Source organism: Myripristis murdjan, chromosome 8 (genome assembly GCF_902150065.1).
Source record: "Myripristis murdjan chromosome 8, fMyrMur1.1, whole genome shotgun sequence".
Classification (NCBI taxonomy): Eukaryota; Metazoa; Chordata; class Actinopteri; order Holocentriformes; family Holocentridae; genus Myripristis; species Myripristis murdjan.
In genome coordinates this window covers 33,791,855-33,803,529 of record NC_043987.1, presented here as the reverse complement: position 1 = coordinate 33,803,529, position 11,675 = coordinate 33,791,855, and the positions used below count along the sequence as shown (strand labels likewise).

The 11,675-nt window shown below is 42.7% G+C and overlaps 1 protein-coding gene across 1 annotated transcript in view; it reads right to left on the bottom strand.

Annotated features, from left to right (window-relative positions):
• The window catches only part of LOC115363549 (phospholipase A2 inhibitor subunit gamma B-like), a 5,125-nt gene extending 4,278 nt beyond the window's left edge, over positions 1–847 (bottom strand). Inside the window, exon 1 of the mRNA XM_030057816.1 lies at positions 696–847. Within this exon, the coding sequence (XP_029913676.1) occupies positions 696–744 (49 nt within the window). The 5' untranslated portion in view covers positions 745–847. The remainder of the gene's footprint in view (positions 1–695) is intronic.
• Positions 848–11,675: the final 10,828 nt, after the last annotated feature.

Sequence of the window (11,675 nt, the reverse complement as noted above, 5' to 3'; positions counted from 1 at the left end):
CACCGAAATTAGATGCATGGTTTTGGCCCCTCAGGGACGTCCTGCATCAGAGAGGAACCTGAGGAAAGGTGGAATATCTCACTACGCATGTCTGAGCTGTATCTCTCATGAAGAGCAGGATTTTAGGGCCTGGTTTTACATCATATTTAAAAAAAAAAAAAAAAAAAAAAAAAAAAACATCATTTCATATTTTAAAAATGCATAAAAACCTCCAGGAACCCCGTTCACACACGTTCACACATGTTCAACAAGAACTTGACCTGTTTTGCAGCTGTTTTATTTTATTTTATTTTTTAATTAAGTTTATTATTAAATTATGTATTATTAAATTATTATTAAATTTATTTTTTATTGAGTTTTATATGTAACGTTTATTGTCTTGCGATCCTCTTTTTTGTGTATTTTCATTTTGTAATACTTAAAATATATGTTTTTCATACAATTAATTAATTCACATAATTGAAATGTGCATAAATGTTCCAATAAAAGGCTCCACGGTAACCGGGCGTCTTTGTTATTTATTCAGAGGATCAAAGATTAAACTGGTGAAATAAGTTGAAAAGTTAAAGTTCAAATTCATATAACAGACATTAATTAATCATCTATTGTCTGTATAGTTGCTGTTTTTCACCTGGACAACTCAGGTGTGTGTGTGTGTGTGTGTGTGTTTGTGTGTGTGGCGAGCAGCAGCTTACCTGTGTGGAGCAGAGCCCAGGTGAGGCAGAGGGTGGGCAGCAGCTGCATGGTGGCTGAGGCGGTGAGTCTGGTGTCCGCAGGCGGAGACGCCTCAGCTTTTATAGCTCGGGGCGGAGGACAGGCGCCCCCTGCTGGACGGAGGAGGAGCCGCTCACCTGCCGGCAGATAGCATCATGTCACGCTCAGCTCGCATTCCCGTCGTGTCTGCACCTTCACGCAGGTGGACTCCAGGCAGGGTTGCTATAGAAACCATCTGTCTGAGCTCTGACGGGCAAACTGATGGAGTTAAAAAAAAAAAAAAAAAAACAAGAACCAAGCAGCCGAGTGGGAAACTCATCTGACTCCGGGCTCCGCCCCCCCGTCCCCCCGTCCCGCTCCACGTCTGGGCCTCTGCTGCCTGTCTGGGGTGAAACTTTGGGGAATGAAGGGGTTTTCACACCAGGATCCAGCATTTCAAAGATTAACCTGAAGACAGAATAATTTGGGATTATGTGAGAGAATCTGTGCAGATTCAGGATGGAAAAAAAAACAAAAAACATAATGATGCATTCATTTAAAATTACAAAATTTGACTAAAATGATGACAAAATGAACACTGTGTGTGCAGCAGTGTGTGTGTGTGTGTGTGTGTGTGTGTGTGTGCTGCAGATCCTCTTGATCTCTCACTTCACAGGCCGTACGTGTGTCTCAGGTGCGGCTCGAGCCTCGCTGTGTTCTCGCTCACCTGATTGGACGAGCGCGTCCCCGGTGGGCCGTCCTCTCCCAGACTCAGACCGGACCAACATGGCGGCTTCGCCTTTTGGAAACTTTCTCCGATATTCGCAGCGTCCAACAGAAATCGACCCTGCAGCTGACATCATTTATTCTGACTATGGGTAAAAATGCACAAATGATCATATGATAACACGTTCGTTTATGGGTTTATGGTTTAAAAATTGTAATTTGGATAAATCGTATGCAGGTCAGCTGATACAGCATTAATCAGCACACGCTTCTCTCTACTCCTTTTTGGACATTAGTTTTGTTGTTTCGACTATTCTGTATTGTTTTTGCATTGTGTTTTTTTTTTTTTTCCACATGTTCAAAATAAAGCCTTCATTCATTCATTCATTCATTCATTCATTCTGTCGGTTGGTTTAAAAGCTTCTCAGGAGTTTCCAGAGGCGGCGAGTCGGAGCTGGACGACCCTAATTTGCATAAAGTAGCCTAAACCTCAACTTAATGTAAATGAGGCGGCGCAGACGTGACGCCCTGTCTCTCGAAAAGCAACGCAGCGCTCCCAGAATGCATCACTCAGCTGCCGGATCCTGACTGGGACGTCCGGACTGCGTCCATCTTGGTGTCACGACGGTGAAGATGAAGCGAGGCAGTGACTGAACACATTTCAGATTGACGTGATTAATCTGAGAATTTCCTTCTGATTAACGCAAAAATGAGCAAAATGAATCTTGTGACAGCCCTAACAGCTTTGAGTGTTTTTTTTAAAGGCAGTACTGCAGGTTTAAAGGCGAGTGCTGACACGTTTTAGACTCTTTTTAAATCTTAAATGTGTGAAAAAGTGAAGATGAGTCGGCAGGTTCAGGGTCAGTTTCGCCGTGCAGACACAGCCTCGCCTCGCACCTCGAGCTTCACCCGGGTGATAAAGGCCAGGGGGAGATAAGATAGCAGACACGGCACACGGCACCGAGAGGAACATCTGAACACGTCACTGAACACACACACACACACACACACACACACACACACACACACACGCACGCACACACACACACGCACACACACACACCTCCCTGTTCCTGCTGGGCCGCTGGTTTGGAGACGTTCAGTGTGTTTTTCTGCTTTATTAGATAGAATCTGGAGAGAGAGGGAGACAGAGAGAGAGAGAGAGAGAGAGAGAGAGAGAGAGACAGAGAGACAGAGAACCTAGTAAACTGAACCATTCAAAACAGCCCTACAGATGGACAACCAATAGCAAAGATAACTACCAGAAACCAATCAGACATCAAACAATTCGATCTAAATTAGACCTTTTTCTCTCCACCTCGTATCCCCACAGTAATGACGGCATGAGTCAGGCCATTCGGGACATTAACAATATATTTGACAATGCAGCAGTTCTAGCCAATTTGAAAAAGTCTTGTCATCACGGACCAAAAAAAACAGCCAATGAAAAGTGGTTTGACACAAGCTGCAGGCATCTGAGAAAAACACTCAGAAACCTATCAAATCAAAAACACAGACAACCTGACAACCCTGAGCTCCGCCTCCAATACTGGGAAACATTGAAATTATATAGAAAAACACTGAAAACTAAAAAGAAACAACATGAACAACACCAACTTGATGCAATTGAAGAGTCCATTGACTCAAATAATTTTTGGAAAAAATGGCACTCTTTCAGCAAACCACACAAGGAAGAATTGGCTATTCAAAATGATGAAATATGGCAGAAACACTTTGAAAATCTGTACAGTCCTATTACATTGAATTCGGCCCAAAATAATCTCCTAAACAAACTTGAAATCCTTGAAACAGTCGTTAAAGACAACCAAAATCCCCTAGACTATGAAATCACAGAGGAGGAGCTGATGCCTAAGTTCCAGGCCCTACAACCAAGGAAGGCAAGTGGCCCCGATGGTATTCTAAATGAAATGCTAAAATTTAGCAACCATAAATTCAAGATTGCCATTTTAAAATTATTCAACCTCATTCTGAGCATTGGACGTTTCCCTGACATCTGGAGCAAAGGAATTATCACACCTATTTTTAAAAATGGAAATAAATATGACCCAAACAATTACAGAGGCATTTGTGTCAGCAGCAACCTGGGGAAGTTATTCTGCAGCGTCCTAAACAGCCGACTGCAAGACTTCCTCAGTGAACATGATGTCCTGAGCAAGAGTCAGACTGGATTCACACCACGACACAGAACCACAGACCACATCTACACCCTCCACACCCTCATCAATAAACATGTCCACCAAAACAAGAACCACATCTTCTCTTGTTTCGTAGACTTCAAGAAAGCATTTGACTCAATTTGGCACCACGGTCTGTTCCTGAAATTAATTGAAAAAGGTATAGGGGGGAAAACCTATGATATAATCAAAACAATATATACAAACAATAAATGCGCTGTTAAAATTGGCAATATGGAAACTGATCCCTTCCTCCAATGTAGAGGGGTGAAACAGGGCTGCAGTCTCAGCCCCACCCTGTTCAACATTTATATTGACGAATTGGCAAAATCACTAGAAGAATCAGAAATCCCTGGGCTCACCCTCTCTGACACCGAAATCAAATGCTTACTTTTTGCAGATGATCTAATCCTGCTGGCTCCATCTAAGGAGGCTCTACAAAAGCAGCTGGATCATCTGCAGAACTTCTGTCAGACTTGGGCCCTAACAGTTAACCTGAACAAGACAAGAACCATGGTCTTCCACAAACGACCCAAGAGTCAGGAAAACCTGAACAGGTTCCTACTGGACTCTGCCTACATCCAACACACACACAGCTACACATATTTAGGATTAAACATTACATCAACAGGAAACTTCAATCTGGCCATTAATGATATCCGAGACAAGGGAAGAAGAGCGTTCTATGCTATAAAAAACTCATCAAACATCGATATACCCGTTAGAATCTGGCTCAAAATATTTAAATCAATAATCGAACCAATTATACTGTATGGTAGTGAAGTGTGGGGTCCTCTTGTACACCAAAACTTTGAAAAATGGGACAAACACCCAACTGAAATCTTGCACACACAGATTTGCAAGAGCATTCTCGGAGTCAACAGAAACACCCCTAACAACATATGCCGAGCTGAACTCGGCCAGTTTCCCCTTTTAATCAGAATACAGAAAAGAGCGATCAGATTCTACCAACACCTCAAAGCGAGCGACCCCAACTCCTACCACCACAAAGCTCTGCGCTGCCAAGAGGAGGGGGGGGAAGGGAGTCCCCTCAGCCGGCTGGTCCAGAGGCTCGCCTCCCCAAACAGCACAGGGCGTCAGGACCGCCCGCACACAATCCACACCAACCAAATTATAGCCAAAGAGGAAGAAAATTATATCAACTATTGGACAAGTATCACAAAAACCCAAAGCAAACTTCAACTCTATCTGACTCTAAACAGACAGTATTGGACAGCAGACTACCTGAGCACCGTCACAGAGCAGAGACTGAGGAACAGGTTAACCATGTACAGACTCAGCAGCCACAGCCTGGCCTCAGAGAGAGGCCGACACAGACAGACGTGGCTGCCCAGAGAGGAGCGTCTGTGTCGCCTCTGTCCACAGAGGGAGGTGGAGACGGAGCAACACTTCCTGCTGAGATGCAGCGCATATGAACACATAAGAACTAAGTTCTTCACTAAAATCAAATGTAGAATCCCAAACTTTGACACGCTCCCTGACCAGGAGAAAATCCAACATTTCCTTGGAGAAAACAGAGTCAGCGCTGTAGAAGAAGGCCTGTCACAGCCTGAGAGAAAAGCTGCTCCTCACATGAGGACAGTCTGCTCACAAGCCAAGCCCTGCCCGCTCACTCACTCTGCTTCCTCCTGCTTTTCTGTTTTCTTTCTTTTACATGTGATGACAGTGTGAATATTGCTCTGTTTTATTTTAATGTTTCTATGTTCCTGTGTTATTGTTCACCAAAACATGCTTTGGCAACATTGTATGTGATACAGTCATGCCAATAAAGCTTTATTGAATTGAATTGAATTGAGAGACAGAGACAGAGAGACAGAGAGAGAGAGACAGAGAGAGAGAGAGACAGAGAGACAGAGAGAGAGAGAGAGAGAGAGAGAGAGAGAGAGAGAGAGAGAGAGAGAGAGAGAGAGACGGGGGGGGGGGGGGGGGGGGGGGGGGGTGACATTAGGGCTGTCCTAAACGATTATTTTTCTCCTGATTAATCTTTCAGCTATTTTTATGATTAGTCGATTAGTCAAACGATTAAATTTTCAAGTAATCTAACTTTTTTTTTTTAAACTTTTTCTTATTAATGTGCATCTTTAGGTTTCGTATCACGAAGCAGCGGGGTGCGGTCAAAGTGACCTCGTGTTGCTTTAACTCCTTCATGCTGCCATGTTGCCGTAAAGTCACATTAGCTGGTCATTAGTTAGTTAGACTTAATGACTGTGCAGCTCTTTGCTTCCTGTCGTCCTCCAGCAGCACTGGGACGTCCCGCTCCAGCTGCTCGCTCGTCTCCGTGGTGCTGCTGAGGTGCTGCTGAGGGACGCCGTCTCCGCTTTGCAGAGGCTGCAGACGACCGAGTCATCTGGCTTCTCTTTAAAATATCTCCACACTTTTGAGGCTGCTGCTGCCTTTTTTCCCACTTGAACGTTAACGTCTGCTGTAGGCTGTTTGTGTAAATTGCGTAATCGACGTAATCGACAACAACTTGACGGTATGTTGTACGTGTCCACGTAGTTGCGTCACCGACGTAATCGATTAAGTCGATTAATCGGGACAGGCCTGGCTGACATGCAGCAAAGAGCATCAGAAAGGCAGAATGAGTAGAATTTTCCTAAAAGAAAAAAAAACATCGTACAGACCAACCCCAAACCTCAAAAATACAAAACTAATCCTCTGCATCATGACTTGTGAGCCACTAGCTGTGTGTGTGTGTGTGTGTGTGTGTGTGTGTGTGTGCAGAGACCCTGCCCTCTGCATGGCTTTTCTCATTTTGCTGAGCTCGGGCCTTTGGGCAGCAGGTGTGCAGCTCCCAGCCAATCACAGCGCAGCAGCACGGCGTCAGATCGACCAATAGGAAGCCATGAAAATCACCGGAAAAAAGGAAATGTAGCAACGAGACACGGATAAGAGGATGAAGCTCAATCTGAGTTTCGCTTTTTTTTTTTTTTTTTGCAGGATGACGACGTCTAAATCCCCAGTTTCCTCTCAGGGATCAATAAAATATTTCTGGTTCTGATTCTGGTTCTGAAAGCCAGATCTCTGTGAAGCCGGAGCTCACCTGAGGTCAGGCTTCACGGAGATCCTGGTTTGGGCTTTTAGTTCCTCTTTAATGCGTCCAGTTAAAGGGATACTTCACCCAAAATGCGTCACTTTCGTGCAGCCTGCAGTCCCAGTGTGTTCAGCTCGTGGTCTGCAGGTCTTTGCAGCAGCAGATTCAGGTGAAACCGTGTGGGTTTGGCAGGTACCCAGCAAACGACTGGACATGCTGGACATACTGGTGTTCTACAGCACGATGAGTGGGAGCTCTTTAAACTGAACTTTTAATACCGCTTGGCTGCTGCAAAATCGTAAAATTACAGCCAGGATTTCTTTTTTCTCCATTGGATCAGAGATGGCAGGAGTTTTTTTTTTTTTTTAAGAATATAATTTGATTATACTTTGAGTGAAGCTTTCTTCTTCAGGGGCTGACGGCAGCACACGATGAGCATTTCGTACAAAAAAATACACATTACGGATGAAGAATCCCTTTAATCAGAATCAGAATTAGAATTAGATGCAGAAATCTCTTATTGACTGAAGCCTGGGAGGTCCTGGCTCGGTCTGTTCACAGTGAATCAACATGTCCTCCGTCCCGGCTCACACAGGTGACAGCTGAGGCTTCACACCTGTCGCTGCAGGTGAGTCGGGACGAAAGACGAGGTGAGGCTGCTCGTGGAGGCATGAACACCAGAGTGCACCGGGGGGATGGAGGACCTCTCTCTCTCTTTTAGGTTTTGGTGAACAGTCCCTTTAACAGTCCCATTTGTTTTTTGTTTTTGTTTCTTTTGAAATCAGCTGAGACCATTTGAGTAAACAAGATTATCCACTGCAGTGACGTCATTTCACTGAACGCATCCGCAGCACGGCTCATCTCATCTCATCTCATCTCATCTGGATCAGATCAGATCAGCTGTTCGTCACTTGGAGGGAGGACACACACACACACACACACACACACACACACACACTGAACCTGTGACCTCTGGTTTCCTGCCCCGCTGCATTCCTCAGTGTGCCGGCGTGTCGGGACAGGTGAGGTGGCGGGACGCGGCGGGACGGCGTGACGGGGACACACAGATGCTGCTGATAGAGAAGCGTCCCGTCACCTGGAGGTCACAGGCCGGACGAGGCGTCCCGTCACCTGGAGGTCACAGGCCGGACGGCCCGACAGCCTCAGGCTCGGCTGCACTCTCAACCCTCTGAGACAGAGAGAAAACCCCTCATTTTATTTTTTTCAAGACATATTTAAAGACTTTGACCCATGAAGATGTGGCCAGCTTCACAAGGCAAAGTAGAGATTTTTTAAATATTTTTGAATAATTTATATTTTTATATTATGGTGTAGTTTAAAGTAATTTTATATATTTTATTTTTGTAAAATTTATTAAGAATTTATTTATTAAAATATTTAATTTATTTTTTTTTTTTTACTTAAAATGAAAAATTAAAAAGACACACAATCACACATTTATTAAAACTTAACTGGGTTTCTTTTCATGCAAAAAGCCTCCAAACTTTTTATTTTATTTTAGTTTATTTATTTATTTTTATTTATTTTATTTTTTTATACTGATGAATAGGTAGGATCAGGAGCACCAACAGGTTTTTAAACAATAAAAAGATATTAAAGGAGCTGTGTTGTGTTGGAGGGTTCAGGCCTGATGAAGACTCACTCTGCTCGTCACTCGATCAAATAAACTCTCAGGTACGTTCAAACCTGAGATCTGATTTTATTATTTTTCCTTTATGTGTCCAGCTCCTTGGAGGAAACGCTGCTGTATTTTTTGACAGGAAGTCGACTGAAGTTTCTGCATAAACGAGTTAACACACCCAGCTGACACTGGAGTTAACAAAAAAAAAAAAAAAATGAGGCTGTGTAATGCTCCTATTCAACCAGCAGAGGGAGGCACAGCATCACACTGGATCATTTCAGAAACTTCAGCAAAGTCTAGTTTTATCTACACTGCAACACACACACACACACACACACACACACACACACACACACACACACACACACACACACACACACACACACACACAGTGTTGTTTACTAGACACTCATGCAAATGTGTGCCTGTGTGTGTGTGTGTGTGTGTATGTGTGTGTGTGTGTGTGTGTGTGTGTGTGTGTGTGTGTAGGGGCGCAAATCCAACTCCACCTCTGGGGGGGTCAAGTCCTCACTTTCTCAAAAGAGGGGGATACACCGATATTAACCAATGTACAATATAGAATGCACACGCTGGAATAGTCGCATGCTGTACACTACACCAGGGCTACTCAACCCGTGGCCCGGGGACCGCATGAGGCCCGTGTGTCATTTTTATGCGGCCCGCCACTGTCATACACTTATTGATGATTAAATCTTGTCAAAGTTTTTCAGTCCTGAGTGATTTAAAATCTGCTTGGCTCAGTCTTGTCAAGAGGAAAGACAGGAGTTATGTTTAATCAGCCAGAAATGGGAAACCACGCCTCCTGAAACACGGACTTTTAGCTCCGCCATCTTTTCCTTGCATTTGAAGACCGCCACGAATCTGGACCTGAACGAGGATTTCTACGGTTAAGGTAGTTAAAACCTGTCCAATATCAGCCACAGTTAGAGGTAGAGTGTTTACATGAAAGTTTTGTTTTTTATATGCTGGTAATATCCGAGTCAATCTTGATGCTAACGTTTTCTATCATTCGCTGGCTATGCTGGCAGTCCTCAAACAGTTGTTTGTGTTTTAAGACTATTAACATAATGTGTGCACGGCATGTGGTTCGAATGTTTCATAGAACATTGGTCCAGTCATATTTTCAAATCTGTTTTAAAGGACAGTGCCTGAAAACAACGTATTTAACTAGCTAGCAGTGTGGGGGAGGGGTAAACGGTAAGTTATGTGACTTTGACTTTGCAGAAACACTAAACTAAATGGGGGAATCTCGTCTAAAATTACACATTTCAGTAAAAATCTTTCGTTTCAATTTTAGCTCCAATTAAATTTATACCAACTCACAGCTACACAATCAATTGCTGCTTTATTTATGTTAACATTATGTTCAGCTGCTTTCATTTAGCGAATTTTACCGCGACTATCCCATGCACTCCCACAGGAGATATGCCTGTGGCACATTAACGTTTTTTAAAATGATACTATTGAAATATAACGTCAGCCTCACGGAGAAAAGGTTGATGACGTGTTTTAAGACAGAAGAGAGGCCATTCATTTACTGAGCGAGGGAATATGTTAATGTAACCTCAGCGTGCGCCGGAAATTCAACTTGGTTGCTGACAGTGGTCACAAGATCGCTTTATGCCAGTTAGTTACAGCAGCACAACATAATGCAGGCAAAATGTCGGGAAAGAAAATAATTTTATCCAAATTGAGAAAGGGAGAGTAATTATTTACTACTTAAACTGTCAGGATTATGGGAGTATCTTTAAATTAAAAAAAAAAAAAAAAAAACAGAATTATTTGTATACAATAAATTTATACAATAATCTGATGATAGAGATATGTGGCCTCTGTATCACAGACAGATTGTAGGGGTTGGCAGCTGAACCACAGAAATGAAATGAATATAAATTAAGCACATTTTTAGTGAAAATATGTTTCTTTAGTGTGACAGTCAGTTTACTCATAAGGGACAACACAACACAACCTCCCAGGGTCATGTCCTGTGTTTTTCTTTGTTATTCTGAAAACAACATTAGATTTTGTTCCTGTACAGGTATCTGCATCTGGTGTAGACCTCTGCTCTGCTTCAAGGGTTGTTTCAAAGACTCAGCAATTGTGGTGAGTGTTATTATTCAAATGATTTAAACATTACTTACAGTATATGCACTGTCAGTAATTAACATAAACATAAATGTCTTTATCTCAAGCTTAACCAAATAGTTGGAATTAATTAATTCTTAACTAAATTGTAAGTTGAATTGACACTTTGATCAGCTGTTAAATTTACAAAATGAAATACTTTTTTTCTATAAAGCTTGGCTTTGGAGGTGAAAAAAAATCGAATTGAATTTTTTATTGTGTAGGCATGCTCCAACCTAGGCCAACGTTTGACCTCTGTTGTGTCAAAGGCTCTGTAGTAGTGGTGAGTGTTTTTATTCAAATGCTTTTGTTGGTTTACCTGATGTGTTTAAACAAGAAGGAATAAATTCCTCAGCATGATATTAATTTCAAAACATTGTGAGCTAAAATAACTGCAGTGAGTCCCACTTTCTTTAAGGTTCTAACGTTCACTTTTTTGTTGAAACTATTTCAGAGAGGTGTTTCTAATATTCAGTCTAACCTTATTATTTGAAATATTAACATCCCTCAGAACACAGTAATTGAACACCACACAACATATATTCTAAAAGTGCAGTGAATGTGGCCCAGGAGCTGCGCGCCGAGTGGATGGCAGCAAAAGCGCTGCCTCCTGTGGACGTCCTCTTCACAGCTGCAGAAGAGCGCAGGAGGATGACCTGCATGGAGAAGGCTCACTGCAGACACAATAAGACGTTCTGTAAATGCCTGAAATGCGGAGATGCCGTTTGCAGGAAATGCACAACTAAGGTGCTGAATGTTTGCGCAAAGTGTGTTTGAACAAGGTGCCAAAGAAATAACAAAATGAATGACAATCAGCCTTTGACTAATGAGATTTTATTATTTTGTGTTAAGTATAATAAATGTAATATTTTAAGGATTCATAATTTCTAATTGTTAAATAGGTTAATCTATGGCGAATTTTGACTGATATATTGGCCCCTTCAAAAGAGGTGCGCAGCTCCAACACACAAAGAAATGCTGGGTTGTTTTTTCAACCGAGCCGCAAGGTTGATTCTGTTGGTTAGTTTAATTGGGTTATTTTCATTAAATTGGGTATTCTGAGAACCCAGTTCGCTAGGTTATTTCTGTTGGGAATGGGGTCATTAGTGGCCCTTTTCCATTAGTATCTACTCGGCTCGACTCGGCTCGACTCTACTCGCCTCGACACGGTTTAGGTGGTTTTCCATTACAATTGAGTAGCACCGCGCCGTGGGTGGAG